We start from the raw sequence: 20,791 nt of genomic DNA, 5'->3' as shown, positions 1-20,791 counted from the left end.
GTAAACCTAAAAACCCACTGGGAAACTCAGCAAGCTGCTTTGAGAACAGCAACTGTAATTGGGAAGATGTTGCATATTTTAGTAGGGGAATGAGCTCAAGGGATCTGTAGTAGGATCTGAAGAGGCTGAAGCAGATTCTGACTTATTAACTCTCAAAATGAACTAGTCGAAGACTCTGTAGGAGAAAGCCCCAAACTGAGGAAATGCTGCTGGAAATAGAATTCACATCAAACAGGACAGAGACAGCCTAGGATAAGTTCAAAAACGTCCAGATAACAGTCTGGGAAGGGAACAGAGCCAGGAGACCTCAGCAAGTACGGTGCAGGATAGTTGGACAGTACAGTACAACAGAAGAGGAGCTAGAGAGCTGAGAAATTAAGAAAAACTAGCTAAATAAAATTTTTCCTATAAGAGTTCAGGAAAAAGTAATTTTACTTAAAGTTCAGCAACAGAAAAATATCAAGGTCAAATTTCATGGAAAGTTATTACAGAAAAGAAGAGAATAAGTAGAATAACACCCCTTCAAACATATAAGCATAATAGAAAAATATATTCACAAAACTGATAAATATTATAACTTAATATTCCAAAATAAGCTAAAATACAAGAAAATTATAAAAGACATTAAAGAACAATATAACCAGAACTAGAACATTTCAGAAAGGAGATGATAGAAGTTAGGAAAGAATTTTAAAATAATTTCAGAATTAAAGACAAACTTAGAAGGAACACACAGAGTAAACACAGCAGATAACTCTTTTAGAAATAGAATATGAAAAAGGAAATTTTTTAAAATCACAAATAAATGAAGATCATTTTGCCCTGTTCTTTGTATGGTAAGTACAGTTAAAAGCCCTGACATTTTATATAAAACAACATACAAACTTAAGGAAAACTCTGAAGAAGGCAGTCTTACCAAGAACCAAAGAATGGCGTAATGGTAAGTTCCAAGGATTTTCCTTTTGTTTCGTATTTTCTCAGCCTTGATGTTGAAAAAATCAGCAGTCTGGAAATGTTAATAGGTACAAGCTGAAAAAACCCAAGAAAACCCTGTTTTCTCTAGCATGAGGACCAGGAAAGGGGCAGTTTAGCAAGACAGAAAACTTTTAGATAATAACCATTCTACCCTCGGAGAAGGCAATGGCACCCCACTCCAGCACTCTTGCCTGGAAAATCCCATGAACGGAGGAACCTGGTGGGCCACAGTCCATGGGGTCGCTAAGAGTCAGACAAGATTCAGCGACTTCACTTTCACTTTAATGCATTGGAGAAGGAAATGGCAACCCACTCCAGTGTTCTTGCCTGGAGAATCCCAGGGACGGGGGAGCCTCGTGGGCTGCCGTTTATGGGGTCACACAGAGTCGGACACGACTGAAGCGACTTAGCATTCTACCCTATCCAAATACCATAGAGAGAACTATGGCCTCACCCATATCCCTGCCTGGAAAGTGTAAGTGTAGAGTCTAAATTTCCACTTAATGCTAGGAGATAGTGAGGTGCTCCAGCCACCCCTCTCCATCCTACCAAGGTAGGATTAAAGAAGGCCAGTTAGAGAGCTGGGACTTTCTGCACCAGGCATTAATGAGGTCTCCCTGACTCCTGTGACATCAGTGGAGTCATTGTGGGGATTTCTACCCCGGCCTGGCAGTAATAGCAAGAATGAGTGGACCTTCGGTCTCTCCCCTGGGGTGGTGTCAGAGGAGGCCTGCTGTAACAGGAGATTTAAATAAGATCCAAAGTCTTATGTCATCATACCCCAAATGTTCAGATTTCAGTTGAAAGTCATTTGACATGCTAAGAGCCAGGAAAATCTCAACTTGAATGAAAAAAGACAATCAAGAGATACTAATACCAAGGTGACACATATATTAGACTTATCTGACAAAGATTTTAAAGCAGCCATTATATAAAATGCTTCAACAGTTCTCTCAGCAATAGAAAGGAGAGGACAGAGGAAAGAATCAGTGAACTTGAAGGTAGAACAGTAGAAATTCCTTAATCAGAACAACACAGAGAAAATAGAACATTTTAAAAAATGAACAGAATTGCAGAGACTTGTGGATTGTAACAAAATATTTTAACATTTCTGTCACCAGAGGAGCCCTGGAAGAAGAGGAGGAACTGGGTGTGTCTGAAGAAGTATTTGAAGAAGTAACAGTTGCCCAAGTTTGGCAAAAGATACAAATATACAGATGGAGAAGGAAATGGCAACCCACTCCAGTATTCTTGCTTGCAACACTCCTTGGACAGAGGAGTCTGGCAGGCTACAGTCCATGGGGTCACAAAGAGTTGGCCATGACTAAGTGACTAAGCACATGAATGTACAGATTCAAGAGAAATGGCAATAATTCCTGACTCCTACAGGAGTTTATGCTTCATTAATTCTTTCACATTCCCTCTCTCATACTCCTGCTCAGCTGTCATATTATCTTTTCATTTTTTAGATCTCTACCACATTTTCTCCTATTTTCCTTCTGAGCTAGTGGCCTTGTTTCCCATTTCAGCTTTGAAAGATAAAGATTACCTTACTGGTTTATATTGTTCACTTGTCCCCCTCCCCTTTCGGTCATACTCAGCTTTATCTCTTCTTGTGATATCTATGAATACATTCCATGCTATTTTTTTATGATTATTTGTTGTTGTTTAGTGACTAAGTCATGTTTGACTCTTTGCAACCTCGTGGACTCAAGCATGCAAGGTTCCTCCGTCCTCTACTATCTCCCTGAGTTTGCTCGAATTCATGTCCATTGAGTCATTGATGCTATCTAACCATCTCATCCTCTGCTGCCCCCTTCTCCTTTTGTCTTCAATCTTTCCCAGCCTCAGGATCTTTTCCAGTGAGTCTCATCTTTGTATCAGATGGCCAAAGTGTTGGAGCTTCAACTTCAGCATCAGTCCTTCCAATGAATATTCATAGTTGATTTCCTTACGGAAGGAGGTTTGTAACATTGTACAGGAGGCAGTGACCAAAATCATCCCAAAGAAAAAGAAATGCAAGAAGGCAAAGTGGTTTTCTGAGGAGGCTTTACAAATAGTTGAGGAAAGAAGAGAAGCAAAAGACAAGGGAGAATGGGAAATATACACCCAACTGAATGTAGAGTTCCAGAGAATACCAAGGAGAGATAAGAAGGCTTTCTTAAATGAACATTGCAAAGAATAGAAGAAAACAAGAGAATGGAAAAGACCAGAGTTCTCTTCAAGAAAATTGGAGATATCAAAGGAACATTTCATACAAGGATGGGCACAATAAAGGACAGAAATGGTATGGACCTAACAGAAGCAGAAGTGATTAAGAAGAGGTGGCAAGAATACACAGAACTGTATAAGAAAGGTCTTAATGAGCTGGATAATCATGATGGTGTGGTCACTCACCTAGAGCTGGACAACTTAGAGTGTGAAGTCAAGGGGGCCTTAGGAAACATTATTACCAAAAAAAAAAGCTAGTGGAGGTCATGGAATTCCAGCTCAGCTATTTAAAATCCTAAAAGATGATGCTGTTAAAGTGCTGCACTCAATTTGTCAGCAAATTTGGAAAATTCAGTAGTGACCACAGGACTGGAAAAGGTCAGTTTTCATTCTAATCCCAAAGAAGGGCGATGCCAAAGAATGTTCGAACTATCATACAGTTATGCTCATTTCACATGCTTGCAAGGTTAGGCTCAAAATCCTTTAAGCTAGGCATTAGCAGTATGTGAACCAAGAACTTCCAGGTGAACAAAGTGAGTTTCAGAAAGGCAGGTGAACCAGAGATCAAATTGCTAACATTCGTTGGATCATAGAGAAAGCAAGGGAATTTCAGAAAAAAGTCTACTTCTGCTTCATTGACTATGCTAACGCCTTTGACTGTGTGACAGCAAATTGTGAGAAATTCTTAAAGAGATGAGAGTTCCAGACCATCTTACCTGTCACCTGAGAAACCTGTATGTGGGTCAAGAAGCAACAGTTAGAACCATACGTGGAACAACTGACTGGTTCAAAATTGGGAAAGGAGTATGACAAGGCTGTATATTGTCACCCTGTTTATTTAACTTCTGGGCAGAGTACATCATATGAAATCCTGGGCTGGAGAATCATAAGCTGGAATCAAGATTGCTGGAAGAAATATCAACAACCTCAGATATGCAGATGATACCAGTCTAGTGGCAGAAAGTGAAGAGAAACTAAAGAGCCTCTTGATGAGGGTGAAAGAGGAGAGTGAAAAAGTTGGCTTGAAACTCAACATTAAAAAAAACTAAGATCATGGCATTTGTTTCCATCACTCCATGGCAAATAGAAGGGGGGAAAGTGGAAGCAGTGATAGATACTATATTTGGGGTTCCAGAATCACTGCAGATGGTGATTGCACCCATGACATTAAAAGACATTTGCTCCTTGGAAGGAAGGATATGACAAACCTCTGTGTTAAAAAGCAGAGACATCATTTGCCAACAAAGGTCCGTAGAGTCAAAACTGAGGTTCTTCTAGTAGTCATGTGTGGATGTGAAAGTTGGACCATAAAGAAGACTGAATGCCAAAAAATTGATGCTTTCAAATAGTGGTGCTTGAGAAGACTCTTGAGAGTTCCTTGGACTGCAAGATCAAACCAGTCAATCTGAAAGGAAGTCAACCCTGAATATTCATTGGAAGGACTGTTGCTAAAGCTCCAATCCTTTGGCCACCTGATGCAAAGAGCTGACTCATTTGAAAAGACTCTGATGCCGGGAAAATTGAAGGCAAAAGGAGAAAAGGGCAGCAGAAGATGAGATGTTTAGGTAGTTTCATCGACTCAGTGGACATGAGTTTGAGCAAACTCTGGGAGTCAGTGAAGGATAGAGAAATTTGCAGCCCATGGGGGTTACAAAGATTCGGACATGACTTAGCAGCGGAACCACAACAGCATCTTTGCTCATTTTTCTGTCTTCTGTTTCTGTCCAGTGGACAGTTTCTGTTTTGGCCATGACGAACATGTTCAGTGTTTGCACTGTCATGTCTCACTGTTATGTCTCTATCCACATGTTTTTGAGCACTTGAAATGTGGCTAGTGTGACTAAGGAATGGATTTTAAATTTTCAGGTCTTAGTCCTCAGCTTACTTGATCTTTCACCAATATTTAATATGACTAGTCTCTCCCTCTTTTAAACAGTTTCTTCACTTTGTTTTCAGAACTGTACATTTCCTTGATGTTGGTTTTTTTTTTTTCCTAACTGTTCATTCCTTCTCAACCTCCTTAGCTGGTTCCTCTTCAGCTGACTAACTTCTAAATGAGGATGTGCATGAGGGCTCAGCCCTCTTGGTCCCCTTGGTGAGTGAGTGTGTTTATTCTCTCCGTGATCTTATGTTATATCTTGGCCTTTATGCTGGTGACTTTCAAGTTTATATCTGCTTCCTAGATTTGTCTCCTGTTCCCATATCTCTACCTTTATTTGACCTCTCAGTCTTTGGCTGCCCAATAGGCATCTTAAACGCCATGCATCCCAAAGTGATCTTTCTTCCAAGCCTTTTCTTGCCCCAGAAGTCCCTATCTCAGTAAATGACCAGTCTATTCTTCTATTTGCTTAAGCCCCCAAATTTTGTAGTTATCCTTGACTTCTTGTTTTTTCACACTCCATTCAGTATATGTTTAGTTATCTCTTGCTGTATAAATTGCCACAAACTTAGAAGATTAAAACAACACACATCATTACCTCATAGTATCTGCTGGTTAGGGGTCTAGGTGTAGCTTAACTGCAGTCAAGGTGTTCCCTGGCCTGTGTTCTAATTTAGGAGTTCAACTGGGGAGAAATCCACTTCTAAGCTCATTCAAGTTGTTGGCAGAATCCATTTCCTGGTGGTTGTAAGACTAAGGGCCCTGACTTCTTCCTGTTTGTCAACTGGAGGTCACCTCATAGTTCCTGGAGGCTACCCAGACTTCCTTATCACTAGGATTTTCCCAATAGTAAAATGAAGTAAGGCTGCTTACCAGGCCACAAGGAGAGTCTTGACTGAGCCTGCTAGCAGGATAGAGGTCATGAAAATGACATCTCATCATCTTTGCCATATTCTGTTGGTTAGAAGCAAATCATGGATCCTGCTCACATGAACATGAGAAGGCAGGGCTCATGAGGCCCACCCTAGTGTCTGTCTGCCACAGTATGTCAGCAGGTCTTGTCAGTCCTACCCTTAAAATCTATCCCTAATCTAACCACTTCTTACTACTTCTAGTACTGCCACCCTGAGAAGTAAAGGTAAAGATAGGAAAATGATCATGCCTTCCATTTTATACTAAATATTATGAAAGTCGTATATTCTACCATTTATGTGATTGTTAGTACATCTGCCTGACATCATCTTCACTTGAAGCAAGAAATCTGGGAGTTATTTTGATATTTCCTCTCCTTCATCTCCTTTTAACATTAATCTCTTATCCAGCCCATCAATTCTGTCACCAAATACAGGCCTATTCATTCTTTTCTCTCTAAGACCAGCTTGTCAGTGTCTCATCTAGGCTTCAGCAGTATGTTCCTATTAAGTCTGTCTGCTTTCATTCATTCCTCTTAATCCATTTTCTAAATATCAACTAGAATGCTTTTTTAAGGGTATGCATTTTATCATTTATGGCCTTCTTAAAACCTTTCAGTGGCTTCCCATGGGATTTAATGATCCTACCTGATGTGACCACTGCTTACCTTCTGATACCCAGTTTGTTCCCCTCCTGCCACCACCAACTCTCCTTCCTTACCTAAAACTCCTTACTTACAGTTGCTGTTCCCTCTATCTAGACTATTCCTGCCATTGTACCTCAGGGCTATTTTCTTTTACCCTTTACATACCCTGTCAGTTAACTGTGCCGTAATGAGATCCTCCCTGATAAGCCAGTTCAGACAGGTGCTCCTTGTTTTCTTTCATATTTCTCATTTCCTTTAGAGCAGTGTTCATAATTTTTAATTCTACTTTAATTCTACTAATATGACCATTGTTGTACTTGCTCGTTTTCTGCCTTTTCTGCCTTGTGTTTTCCAAGATTAGAGACCTTGTTTATTCACTCAATTTGGCTTAGTGGATAGAATGTGCTCAAGTAATTATTTATCAAGTGAATGAGAAATTAAATGAATTATCTGTTTCCTTCACAAATATTTGTTCTTAGAAATATTTTTGTCACCTGTTACTTTTATTTGACTGGTAAACCTCATGAGCCACATTTATTTTTTAATTTTAATTTAATTTATTATTTTGAGGATATTAGTTTATTGCTTACAGATTACAATGGGTGATTATAATTTGTAAGCAATACAAGCTTCATCCCCATCTATAGCTTTATCTGGTACCATAATTCAACTTAGATGTATTGCATAGGATATACCAACAGTTATGTTAATAACCAAAAACCTCCATGACTTTGCTTGGGTGACTTTTTAACAGTGAATTCCAGGTCACAACATAGTAACTGTCAGTTCAGCTACACAAGATTTCTGAAGACAATGGCTTCTCTACCCAAGCAGGTTGTGAATAAATTTCAAATGGAACCAAGCATCACCCTGAAATAATTCTGGCTTCATACCATTGGGGTTGTTTACCAAAATGGCTTAAGAGAAGACTAACTTTGCACAGCACATTTTTAATAAAAAAGACACATTTATTCAGCATTATGATCAAACTATTACATTTAGCAATCAACAGCATGGGTGCAAAAAAAAAACCCACTACATTAAAACCCTATGTTGGAATGCTTTATGCTTTCCATGGAACAGAAATTGAAATAACCTGTTAAACAGGTAGTCGCAAGTACAGACCTCGAGTTTTTCACCCATACACATGAGTGTTATCTAAAACATATCTTCTTCGTAGCAGCTGGGCCCTGCCACCACTGTACTTGACCCAGTTCACAAATCTGGTATAACCTGTAGCTTCCCTGTCACTTCTCTGGCTCTCTTCTGCTAAGCTTTGTTTCCTGGCAGTAATTAAAACCTTCTGCAACCTTGTGCCACTGCCATAGCTACTGCTGCTGTTGGAACCACCATGTCATCTTAGTTTCATGGTTTGGCTAAGTATTGGCCTCCACCACCACAGGGGCCAGAACTTCTACCTCCAGTTTCCTCCTTTCATGGGTCCAAAACTTGAAGATTGACTATTGTAATTGCCAAAATCATTACAGCCTCCACCACCTCCAGAATTGCTTCCGTCATTACCAAATCCATTATAACTGTCCCCACATCCATCATATCTACCACCACCATGAGGTTCCACAAAGCCATCTTGACCACTGAAGTTTGCTCCACAACCAAAGTTGTCATTCACATTACCAAAGTTTCCAAAGCCACTTCAGCCTCTTTTGTTTGATGAAGCACTAGCTTAGGTAGGGCTTTCCTTACATCACAGTTATGGCCATTCACTTTGTGGTATTTCTGAACAGCAATCTTGTCTATGGAGTCACAGTCATCATAGGTTACGAAAACAAAAGCCTCTCTTTTGCCACTGCCTCAGTCAGTCATGACCTACGTTTTCTCCTACTGTTCAACATAATCTCTTAGATAATATTCTTCAGTGTCTTCATTAATGCCACCAACAAAAATCTTTTTCATAGTTGAATGGGCACCAGGACTTTGAAAATCTTCTGTTGAGTTCCACATCGAAGTTCCCTCTTTGGTTACACATCTTTTCCATCCACGTTGTGGCCTTGCATTCATGGCTGCATCCACCTCCTCCACAATGACATACGTGATGAACATGCAGCCTCTGGAGCACTTGGTGTTTGGATCCCCCATTGCCACACGGTCTGTGAGCATTCCCTGTTGCCCAGAATGACTCCTCAGACTCACATCTGTTTTTTTTTTTTTAAACTCAAACCTGTGATGAAGATCTTCCATAATTTTCCAGCTCTTTGGGAGACTCTGGATTTAGACATGACGGCAGTGGAGGAGGGAGACTTTAACAATGCCTACTTGGCATTGTCCATGGGCAGAAAGGAGTAATTAACAAATATACCTCCACACTTATTCTTTAGATTTTTAGCATGTTTTCTACTTGTAATTGATCAAAACGTGATTTTACAGCTTTATGTATTTTGTGTAAATACTAATATAGTTTCAGATAAATTTTTACTGACTCATGAAAAGTAAATATAGTGACACCTTTGAGAAGAAATATTTCTGGAACTTTAGATCATAAATTTGATTATCATCGATACTCTTCGATAAGTATATTTAAGGAATTACCCTCACTCTGTTTTCTCTACGACCCTATTAACCCAAAACTTTGTTACATTAAAAAACAGTTCTTACTTTATGTCACCCAAGGGTCCTCTTGCAAAACAGATGGCCTTGGTCTTCTGGTTTAAGATTTCCAATTGAAACTTCATCACTGAATTTCCTTTCATTGAGCAAAAAGTGTTTGTTGTTGCTGTTTTTTAAGTTAAAAAAAAATTAGAAATTGAGCAACTAGGTAAGGAGTATCACCTGATCCAATAAACTTAAAACAGGCACATAGGAACAGTAAGACTGACTCCTTCTTTACCCCACAGAAACCATACAGGTGAAATTCTGAGAGTTAACACTATAATAGCCCCAAATCTAGAAAGAAGCAGACTGATTGGGTATCACTGTGGGTTTTCTTTCTTTCTTTTTTTTTTTTTTAAACCCTTTTAACTGAATAGTAGAAGTAGTTGATGAGAAGGATCAGGTAAAAGAGTGGGGAAATTGATTAAGTGGCTGACCCTACCCAGAAGTCAGAGCTTCTGTGTAATTTGGATATCCCAAAGTTTGATCTCTGAGGAAGAACACTTAAACAAAATCTCAGAGGCAAGTAGACTTTGGAAATATTATTCTAATAGACTGAACACACCACCCACATCTGAGCCCCAACATTTCTTTAGACTTTCAGAGAAGGGGATAGAACATAAAATGCCAACTCTCACACTAAAACTAGGATGGAAAGATTAACTTGTCTTAGATACAGTGGAAAAAGGAAAAATCACACATACTTTGGAAATGTAATATCTGGAGAGCAATCTGAGTCTAACCGCAGCAAGATGAAAGAAATGACATTGTAGCAAATGCAAATGTCTATGGTGAAAAAAGTAAAAAGGAAAGAACACAGCATATAAAACTGACAAGAATTGATCATAGAGGAAGAGTAAACTTGAAAGCAGAAGATTTCTTCCTACTGCTTTGTGCTATGAATCAAAATAATGAGAATCTGAATTCAGAAAACAAGCTGGAAGAGAAGATAATAGTAACAAAATGAGATGAAATTAGAGGTTACACATGTAAAGAAATACAAATAAATTACATACAGCAAGACCTAGAATTAAAATTGAACTGCTGACACCTCAATAGACATGATTCCTGTGAATACAGATAAAGTTAATTAGAGGAAAGCAAAGATACATGGGAGACAGAAGATCCAATATAATATAGATAGTTGCTGTGACTGAAGAAAAGAACCTAACAGGACAGGTGGATTGAAACAGCACGAGATGTTTCAGAAAGAATTTTATAATTGTTCACTGATAAGACCTAATTTGATCAAGTTATTAGGTGGGAAGCCTCAGGTAGTTCTTTGCCTCCTTCTGGCTGAGATCATGTTCAGTCTCTGCAGAGTGTATCCTGTGGTCTTTGGATGGCTAGAAACGGAGATTGAAATACCAGGCCACTGGGAGGGGCAGAGTGTGTGCCCTGTGGCAGGATGAGCATTGTGTTACCAGCCATCAGGGAGGAGTTTGTGAGAGAAATGGCTGTACCTTTATGGGAGACACCTATTTCTGAATTCCTGAGGTTTGTCTTTGCTTAACTGCATGTCCAGGTCTTAGAACTAGTTATTGAATATTCCTTTATCTTGGACTCAGCTCCCATAAGAAGGAGCATTTGTTTAGTACATGGTGTTTCTTACATTTTATTGCATCAGCATTATTCTTGTCTTATGTTTGGTTTTCTGTGTTGTGAAAAGAGTGACAACTTGTTATGTGTCTTTGGCAGTTCCTCTTAACCAGATTATAGGGACCTGCCAGCACCTTAGTGTCTCTGACCAGCTATTGGGCTGACATGTTGACTGAGGAAAAGTAACATGCATTAAGATACAGATTGAGCACCTTCCATGTCACTTGAAAGAGACATGGATTGGGTCATGTGGAGACTTGTTTCTGTGCTCTCACCGTTTCCTTCTGTTTTTGTGCTCCTCTCTTTCAAACTTGAGCATAAGATATATATGTGTTTTTCAGAAGTCATGCTAGTTCTTCTCAGGAAGCGCTTTGTGGATTGCCATAAAGGTTGCAGTAGTATGCAGTCCATTTTGTTAAAAACATTTACCCAGATGCTTTTAAATTATTTATACCATAAGTAAAGTATGGTACTGTGTACTTAAAAAAGAAACTGAGCGGGGGAGGGGTGGGGGGGGGGAAATTGAGAAATGCATTGATTGATTGAGAAAGTGAGGGAGGGAGGAAAGAAAGGAGAGGGAGAGAGAATGAGAAAGATTGAGACTTCTTAGACTTCTAAGCAGAAAAACAAACCATTCAAGAGTGGAAAAATCAGACTGGCCTCAGACCTCCATTGGCAACATTCAGTACCAGCAGCATTCAGGGGAGCAGCATCAGCAAGGTGTGTGGGAAAGGATGGCCCATGAATATTATACATATTCACCTCTCAAGCTAGCAAGCAGATATTCTTCAACATGAAAGAATTTAGGGGAAGGTGCACATAGGGGCTCCACTTGGAAAAGCCATTTGACAGTGAAATCTAGCCAATTAATAATTAAAGACTCAAGAAGGAGGAGTTGTGGTAAGAGGAATGTGAGAAGTTGATTCAGCTAAAATGTAGATCCAGTACTATATAGCTCTGAAATTATAGAATGGAATGTGCATGATTTTGAACCTGGACAATGTAAATAGAACAAAAATTAGGAGAAGACATGGGAGGAAATATAGGTGCTAATGTTTTCAACTTTCAAAGCAGGAAGTTGAGTCTGTCCAAAAATAAATTATGTATAATTTTTAAATTAAATTGAATTTACTCTCTAAATAATTGTTCATGTATTTTTAAAAATATGGAATATTAAAATACATAAAATAATAGCTGGTACTGATTTAACTGTTATTCGTATTTAATGAATGTCACCATTTTATGTTTGCTTCAGATCACGTATAAAATATTTTAAGATAAAGGGAAGGGTTTAGAGAAAAATAATGTTAATACATTTACCATTCAGGTTAGAAAATAAAACATTGCTAATATAGTTAAGACCCCTGCATGCCCCACGAAAATCCCAGAGACAGTCAGTGTCCTGAGAGTATGGTGTCATTTGTTCACATACATGTCTTTAGATTTTGAATATGGGCTTCCCAGGTGGCTCAGTGGTAAAGAATCTGCCTGCCAATGCAGGAGACACAAGAGACTTAGGTTTGATCCCAGGGTCAGGAAGATCCCCTGGAATAGGAAATGGCAAGCCACTCTGGTATTCTTGCTTGGAAAATTCTATGGACAGAGGAGCCTGGTGGGCTACAGTCCATGGGGTCCCAAAGAATCGAACACAACTGAGCATATAACACACAAGAGATTTTTGATATATATGAACATATTTAGCATTAATAAATTTTCTGCTTTTAGTTTTTATAGAAGCAATATTCTGCAGTTTGCTTTTTTTAGCTTAACATTGTTTCAAGATTTATATTAATAATATGTTGCTTGAGCATATTTATTTTTTACTCTGTTATATAGATGTACTATAATTGATTAATCCATTTACTATTGATGGATACTTATTTCCCTTTTTGCTATTACGTTGTGATAAAACATACCTTATTTATATATAATAATGTTTTTCATAGTTTAAAAAATTGTGTTCAGGAAAACTTATAGAAAGTAAACATTTAAAATATAAAAATAGCATTGGTTCTGCTTTGGTTTCTTTTTTCTATTATATAGATTTAAAGTTAACACTTTATTAAAATTATCACCTATATTATGACCCCCTTTGTATAAATGTGTATTATCAATCTATTCTTCTATTTGTATGTATCCATAAAAAATATCTGGAAGAAAGTTTACTTAATAATATTCATTTCTAAGTGACAGAATGTGTGGTCATTTTGTGTTTTAAAGGTCTTTAAATGTATTCATACTGTAATTGAGATGGTATAATGATATTCTAGTTATCTTGAAAATATTACTTTTTAAAGTAAATGGGGGAATGAATTGAAAGAGTATCATTGAAACATATACTTTACCACATTTAAAAAAGATAGCTAGTGGGAAGTTGCTATGTAGCACAGGGAGCTCAACCCAGTGCTATGTGACAACCGAGAAGGGTAGGATGGGTTGGTGAGTGGGAGGGAGGTTCCAGAGGGAGGGGACATACATATACTTATGGCTGATTTGTGTTGTTATATGGCAGAAACCAACACAACATTGTAAAGTGATTATCCACCAATAAAAAAATTTTTTTTAATATAAGGCAAAGAAAAGGAAAGGATAGGAATTTTTTTAAACCTAGTTGTCATCCCTTTTTCAGTGTATGTCTTTACTTTTATATGGGGCTTCCCTGATAGCTCAGTTGGTAAAGAATCTGCCTGCAATGCAGGAGACCCTGGTTTGATTCCTGGGTCAGAAGATCTGCTGGAGAAGGGATAGGCTACCCACTCTAGTATTCTTGGGCTTCCCTTGTGGCTCAGCTGGTAAAGAAGCCACTTGCAATGCGGGAGACCTGGGTCCGATCCCTGGGTTGGGAAGGTCTTTTGGAGAAGGGAAAGGCTACCCACTCCAGTATTCTGGCCTGGAGAATTCCATGGACTGTATAGTCCATGGAGTCTCAAAGAGTTGGACACCACTGAGTAACTTTCACTTATTTTTATATGGTTAAATGAAAGAAAAGTTATAGTAATTAAAGTCCCTTGACTAAATAATGCAACCTGCAAGTGATCTAGTGTATAGAAATTTTCAGGAAACACTAGAAAATTCAGTTGGTTTTCTTTTTCGTTCACAGACAGTGTAGCCCCGCTGCCCCTTCCTGAGTTCTCAAACGCCTAATAGGCCCAGATACTAGGTTTGTTTGCTCAGGTACCTGCCCACATCCATCGTAGATTTAACGAGCATCTCCAAAGTGGATTAGGTTACAAATAAAGACTCCAAGATGTTCTGTTTCCTTGTTTGGGTGAAAATATGATCTGTTTGTTTTGTAGGTATGACCTTGCTTCTAGGGAGTGGCTTGCACTGAACCGTTCTGTGAACAGTGTGGTTGTTAGATATGGCCATTCTTTAGCATTATACCAGGTAAAACGTCTCCACTCTGTACTAAGCTAGAAACTCAACTCTTCCGTAGTTACTTTTATCATATTATGGGATTGACAGCTTTTAATGTTGGATTTTTTCCCTAATATTTTTTATTGTGGTAAACGGCATAACAAAATTTACCATCTTAGCCATTTTTAAGTGTACAATTCAGTGATAGTAACTTCACTCATAATGTTGGAGTCCTCATCACCATCAGTCTTTGTAATTCTTTTGATCTTATGAAATTGCAATTCCATGCTCATTTAACAGTAATTCCCCATTTCCTCCTCCCTCTTAACCCCTGATAACCACCGTTCTGCTTTCTCTGATTTTGACTTCATTGTTGGTTTTAATTAGGGGAAAGCTTTAATATTTGAGGGGTATATAATTGGTTAAAGTTGACTCTAACCTAAGAGATTTAAATGCATTCATAAGTCAAACTGGGATATTATGAGTATGGTACTAAATGATTAATAATTAACTTAGTGTAGATTAGCTTTTACATTCATTAGCAAGTTTAGCCAAGAATTACAATGTAGTTGAATAGTCATTTTCATTTCCCTGTTTTGTAGTTTATTTCAACTTTGTTTTTCCAAATCATTTTATATTGTAAAAAATCTTGTATGAGGAAATCCAAGAAAAGTGGCCAAGTATTAGGGATAAAAATTATGATTTATTTTGTTCTTTCACTGAAAGGTGCTTTTCACTAACACTTTTTAAGCTAAGAATAATATTGAGGTTTTGAACTGTTCACTTCTCTGTGTTTAGAATTGATCCTTTTGATATTTTTTAGAATTTTGTTTACATTCTTTCCCCAGGATAAAATTTACATGTATGGAGGAAAAATTGATTCAACAGGGAATGTGACCAATGAGTTGAGAGTGTTTCATATTCATAATGAATCATGGGTGTTGTTGTCCCCCAAAGCAAAGGAGCAGTATGCAGTGGTTGGGCACTCGGCACACATTGTCACGTTGAAAAATGGCCGAGTGGTCATGCTGGTTATCTTTGGTCACTGCCCTCTCTATGGATATATAAGCAGTGTGCAGGAATATGACTTGGGTAGGTATATTTTTCTCAGTGAATATTTTTTGAATGTCAAATTTAAAGTAGTATGTATTTGTTACTATCAATTTGTCAGGGAGCCAAAGATGTTTGGCCACCTGGATTTGTATTAAGTTTTAGGTGACCTTCCTTTAAAAATGATTAAAGAAAGTTATGTGTATCAAGTTTCCCAAAATATCTTCTATCTTAAGCTAATTGGTAATTTTAAGTATTTGAGAGGAGGATCCTGCAACATTTGCCTTGAACTGTTTGCTCTTTCCAGATAAGAACACATGGAGTATATTACACACTCAGGGTGCCCTTGTCCAAGGCGGCTACGGCCATAGCAGTGTCTATGATGATAGGACCAAGGCCCTGTATATTCACGGAGGCTACAAGGCTTTCAGTGCCAATAAATACCGGCTTGCAGATGATCTCTACAGATATGATGTGGACACCCAGATGTGGTGGGTGCTTTTTCTTGAGCTTTAACTTTAGGATGTGAATTCTGTCAATTTTTGGGAAAATTGTGTTCCAGTTTTGTTTTCAAGCGTTTCTGATACTTCTCTTCATCACTGTAATCAGAGAAATTGTGAAACAAGCAGAAGGTGATAAGTAGTAGTATCTATAAGTTGTGAAATAAGCAGAAAGTGATAAAGTAGTAGTATCTATAATTTTGTAGTAAGTTGATTAGAACCTTGTGTTTTGTGTTTTGTTTTACCATTTCCATACACTCAGTACCACTGTAAAATTTTAGTTCTTCAGAGTCCTAAGGAAGAAACTGTTCTACATTGCTGAGTTTTATGCACACTGTTGTACTTGTTTGCTTTTTAACCTTTTTTTGATGCTAAAATATTATCATTGGGTTCAGTTATTAGCATCATTCCATGAAATCATCAAACAGAGATGGCCTCAGTACCCAAAAGATTAGAGCTCGCCTCATTTTACTCTGTTTTGGTCTATACAAAGTATGCTAATCTTAATAAATATATGGCAAATTTGAGTTATGAAATAATTATAAAGCAATAGTTTCTCTGCTTTTTGTATTTCCTTACATATTTGAGACCCCACTATGGTTACATTGCAGAGAAGGCAATGGCAGCCCACTCCAGTGCTCTTGCCTGGAAAATCCCATGGACGGAGGAGCCTGGTGGGCTGCAGTCCATGGGGTCGCTAGGAGTCGGACACGACTGAGCGACTTCACTTTCACTTTTCACTTTCATGCATTGGAGAAGGAAATGGCAACCCCCTCCAGTGTTCTTGCCTGGAGAATCTCAGGGACTGCGGGGCCTGGTGGGCTGCTGTCTGTGGGGTCGCACAGAGTCGGACACGACTGAAGCGACTTAACAGCAGCAGCATGGTTACATTGTATATTATCTATCATTAAAATTGTTATTTTTAGTGACTGTGTAATACTCCATCATGTGGGTATACTGAGCCTACACAGTTGAAAGTTTTGGTTTCTAGCTCTTGTCTTATTCATAAAGATTGTATGTAAGCTTCCATCTATATTTCACATGATTTCTACTCAGAAACTACAATTATAGAGTGATAGGGTATGAATATTTTTAAGACTCAACATAGTTTGAGTCAAAATTCTCCTACATCTTTTGATTTTACATGTTTATTATTGAGAAAGTTACTTATATCCAGAGAAAGATGTAAAAGTATTTGCACGTTTGGATCTGAAGTTAAGAAAATCGTTATGTTTGTATTAACCAATAGATGATAAACATTCTAAAGAACTAACCTTGTATTTATTATTTTTAAATAAACTCAAAAGGACCATTCTTAAGGACAGCCGATTTTTCCGTTACTTGCACACAGCTGTGATAGTGAGTGGAACCATGCTGGTGTTTGGAGGAAACACACACAATGACACGTCCATGAGCCATGGGGCCAAATGCTTCTCTTCAGATTTCATGGCTTATGACATTGGTAAGTTTCCCAAAGCCATTTTAGCTTCAAGAATCTTTTTTATCCATAACCTGCATTTTAAAACAGAAAATATCTGCAAAGTGGTCAAGCTGTTTGAAAGAGGTCCAAATGGAATTTTTTATGTTAAATTGACTGATCGTAATATATTAAAAAGCATTACTTCTCTATCAGATTCTTTTAAAGTCCCTCCTTTGATGGGTTGGGGTGATTGGGCTCTCTTGTGTTATAAATAAAAGCCTTATATAGTGTATTATGTCATTGTGACCACCAGCATTGTGTTGAGTTGGTTTAAGTCTAGCGTTATTCATTCCCTTGAAACTGTTTTCACACATGCTTGATGTAATACTTGGACAGGCATGTTTTAAATATTTGGTGTGGTAATTGTATTGACCAGAAGAGGGCAATATTGGTTCATGGAAAACAAATATTAGAAATTCTTTTGTGTAACTATTATCAGATGTTCTTTTTTAACAGACATTTAAGTACAAGCCACTGAGCTTGTACATTGGGGATTGTAAAGGGAATAAGTTACAGTCCTTAGCCTCATGGTGGGGAAAGCAGAGAATCAAGCAGACACCATCACTGCAATTTAGGGTGTTATTTGCCTGAGAAGAACGTATGAGAGGGCCTGTGAACATCCCATAACTCCTAGGTATAAGGGTTGCAATCAGGGAAAGTCTTCTTTTTTTTTTTTTTTTTAAATTGGGGTATGATTTTTCTACAATGTTGTGTTAGTTCCTGCTGTACAACAGTGTGAATCAGCTATATGTATACATATATCCCCTCTCTCTTGAGCCTCCCTGGCCCCCTCCTCCCACTCCTCTAGGTCATCACAGAGCACTGAGCTGAGCTCTCTGTGCTATACAGCAGCTTTCCACTAGCTGTCTATTTTACACATGGTAGGGAAAGCCTTCTTGAGAAGGGCCTTGCAAGCTGGGTCCTAAGAACACTGGGAAGTCAGCTGGACCAGGTTAGGTAGCACTTCTCAGTCAAAGGAACCCTATGTGTAGAGACACAGAGGTGTTAATAGACTATGCTGCATAATTTGGGGCCTCTGAATAGTTAGTTCTAGCTGTATCCTAGCAGCACATCAGAGAAGAGTGGCTTCAACCAGAGCTAGAAGCAAGCAGCTGTATGGTCAGAACTTGAGGGACTCGCTGTGTCGTGCTGAAGGGTTTATGCTTTTTGAAGAATCTTAAAGAAGAGGTAACAGAACTGTATTTGTGTCTGAGGGAGATCTCTGCGTAGCATTGTGATGAGTAGTTGGGGAGGGGTAAGATGTGTAACAAGGCTGTTGATAAAAGTTCTTAGGAGGGTTTGAGCCAAGGCTGTGGAAGTAACAGTGAGGATAAAAAGACAAATGGGTTTGAGAATTACTAGGAATCTGTGTTTTGAAAGCAGTGACAGCATCCTTATCTGATCTGGTGTGGGCCATAGTAGATGGTTGTTTTTTTTTTTCCCCTCAAGACTGGAACTAGAAGGACAGAATCTGGGAGGAAGTGAGTAAATTGAATTTGAGAGCATGTTCAACTGGAGGTGACTGTGGGACAGAGAGGTACAGAAATCAGTGGGGAAAATGTAGGAGAGGATGAACTTTCTCTAGGAGCATGTGTCATCAGGAACAAGCAAAGAAGCAAGGGATAGATCCATAAAGAAGCCTGAAAGAGAGTGGAGACCACGAAAGCACATTGGAAAAGTAGGACACACGTGAGGCAAGACTGGGGACCTGTGAGGAAGCAGTTACCAGTGACTACAGAGGGATGACTTCCCTATTAGCTCAGAGGGTAAAGCATCCACCTGCAATGCAGAAGACCTGGGTTCAATCCCTGGGTCGGGAAGATCCTCTGGAGATGGAAATGGTAACCCACTCCAGTATTCTTGCCTGGAGAATCCCATGGACAGAGGAGCCTGGTGGGCTACAGTCCTGGGGTTGCAAAGAGTCAGACATCACTGAGCGACCAACACACACACAGAGGGATGAAGTAAAATAAAGACTGAAGAGTCTTTGAGATTTCACAACCAAGAGGTCATTTATTACCTTCTAGACACAGGAAAGATCCACATTATAGAAAGTTGAGAAGTAATGCATGTTGAGATAAACACAGCAAGTTTAAAACATCTGAAATGTTTTAAAACATTTCACTAAAAACAAACAAACAAAAAAACCCTTGTCTGTGAAGGCAAGAAAAGGGGTAAGTTGAATGCCTCCTTGGGCATATTTAAATGCTGTGGTAAAAGTCAAGCGGGACAAGAGGAAGGGCTCCTGCCACACTGGTTTTAGGGAAGGAAGCAGGAGGCTTGTGGGAGTTGATGGCCTCTGTTCTGCATATGAGGAACACCACAGAGTTTAGGCTGGGTGGGAGAAGTGAAAGCTTTTGTTGTCAAGGCTGAATAAATGTCTAGATTGAGTGTGAGTGTGGAAGTCTGCGTGTCTGGGAGTAGGAGACATTGAGTCAGAGGTTGGTATGGTTCAACAACACTAGTTGGTATTAAGGTCCAGAAGAGAAGTTATTAGCTTGGATCAGAAACAAAGGAAAATAAGTAAATCTGGGGGATCTAGGAAAGGACCTTTTAAAAATTAGATAAAGTTGGTTATTATTATTATTATTGTAGTTTTAATTTTCTGCTTGTATTTTCCTATTCTAGTTACTGAGTTTGGGCAAAGCAACATAGAGTGGAAAATCATTATGGAATGTACATGCTTTACTTATGTAAGCTTTGAAAAATGTAAAATTTGATTAAGTTAGAATACATTGTAGTGGATAATCCTGATGGGCAACAGAGTGAGTGATAAGGATGTGATGGAAGTTGGGTGCATTCACTAATTAGATTTATTTATTGAATTTTGGTTGTGCTGAGTCTTCATTGCATCCATTAATTAGAATTGCTGTAGAGTACTACCTTTTTTTCATGCCCTGCTGATCTATTGTTGCTGAGTTTTAACTCAGAAATAATGGTGTGACTAAGAAAAACTGAGAGCTGTGTTTATGTTTATTACAATCTTCTTTCCCAAAGAAAATGCCAGTCTCCATTGATTATGAATAATGGTCCCTTCTGAAGAGTGTTTTTCTCGCTCCTAGATTGTGACCGATGGTCAGTGCTTCCCAGACCTGATCTCCACCATGATGTCAACAGATTTGGCCACTCAGCGGTCTTATACAACAGGTAATTGAAGAAGTGCTTGCTCCTTTTCTCTTATGTTTCAAATGAAAATGAAGTAAAATGTGAAGTGATATTGAACTTACATATTATTTGCAGGATTACTTTATCCCATTTGTGTTTCACAGAATTAGGTATGGATTTACTGATTTATATTTAAATATTTGATGTGGATTTGAATTACTTTTAATGCCATGTTTGTTGATGTGGTTTTAGAAGTAAGCTGTCTTTGGTGTTGTCTGAGTGCATAGGACAACAAAAGTTGTGTGCAGTTACTGTCTTATACCCTCTGCCATTTGCTATCATTTGTGGTGCTTAGGTTGTTGCATTTCTTGTGTTTTGTCTGAGTGGTGAAGAAAGATTTTAAAAAAGAGGGCACTTCAAAAAAAAACTTAGTTATGGGAACAGAAGTGGGAGATTCTGGTGCTTCATAT

General features: G+C 38.5%; 1 protein-coding gene across 1 annotated transcript in view; it reads left to right on the top strand.

Annotated features, from left to right (window-relative positions):
• ATRN (attractin) overlaps nt 1-20,791 on the top strand; it is a 189,237-nt gene that overhangs the window by 74,412 nt on the left and 94,034 nt on the right. The window contains exons 7-11 of the mRNA XM_005893974.2: nt 14,126-14,216; nt 15,035-15,278; nt 15,544-15,727; nt 17,044-17,198; nt 20,279-20,363. Coding sequence (XP_005894036.2) covers nt 14,126-14,216; nt 15,035-15,278; nt 15,544-15,727; nt 17,044-17,198; nt 20,279-20,363 — 759 coding nt within the window. The remainder of the gene's footprint in view (nt 1-14,125; nt 14,217-15,034; nt 15,279-15,543; nt 15,728-17,043; nt 17,199-20,278; nt 20,364-20,791) is intronic.

Source organism: Bos mutus, chromosome 13 (genome assembly GCF_027580195.1).
Source record: "Bos mutus isolate GX-2022 chromosome 13, NWIPB_WYAK_1.1, whole genome shotgun sequence".
NCBI lineage: Eukaryota > Metazoa > Chordata > Mammalia > Artiodactyla > Bovidae > Bos > Bos mutus.
Note: the sequence above shows the minus strand (reverse complement) of the source record. Positions and strands in the feature narration are given on the sequence as shown.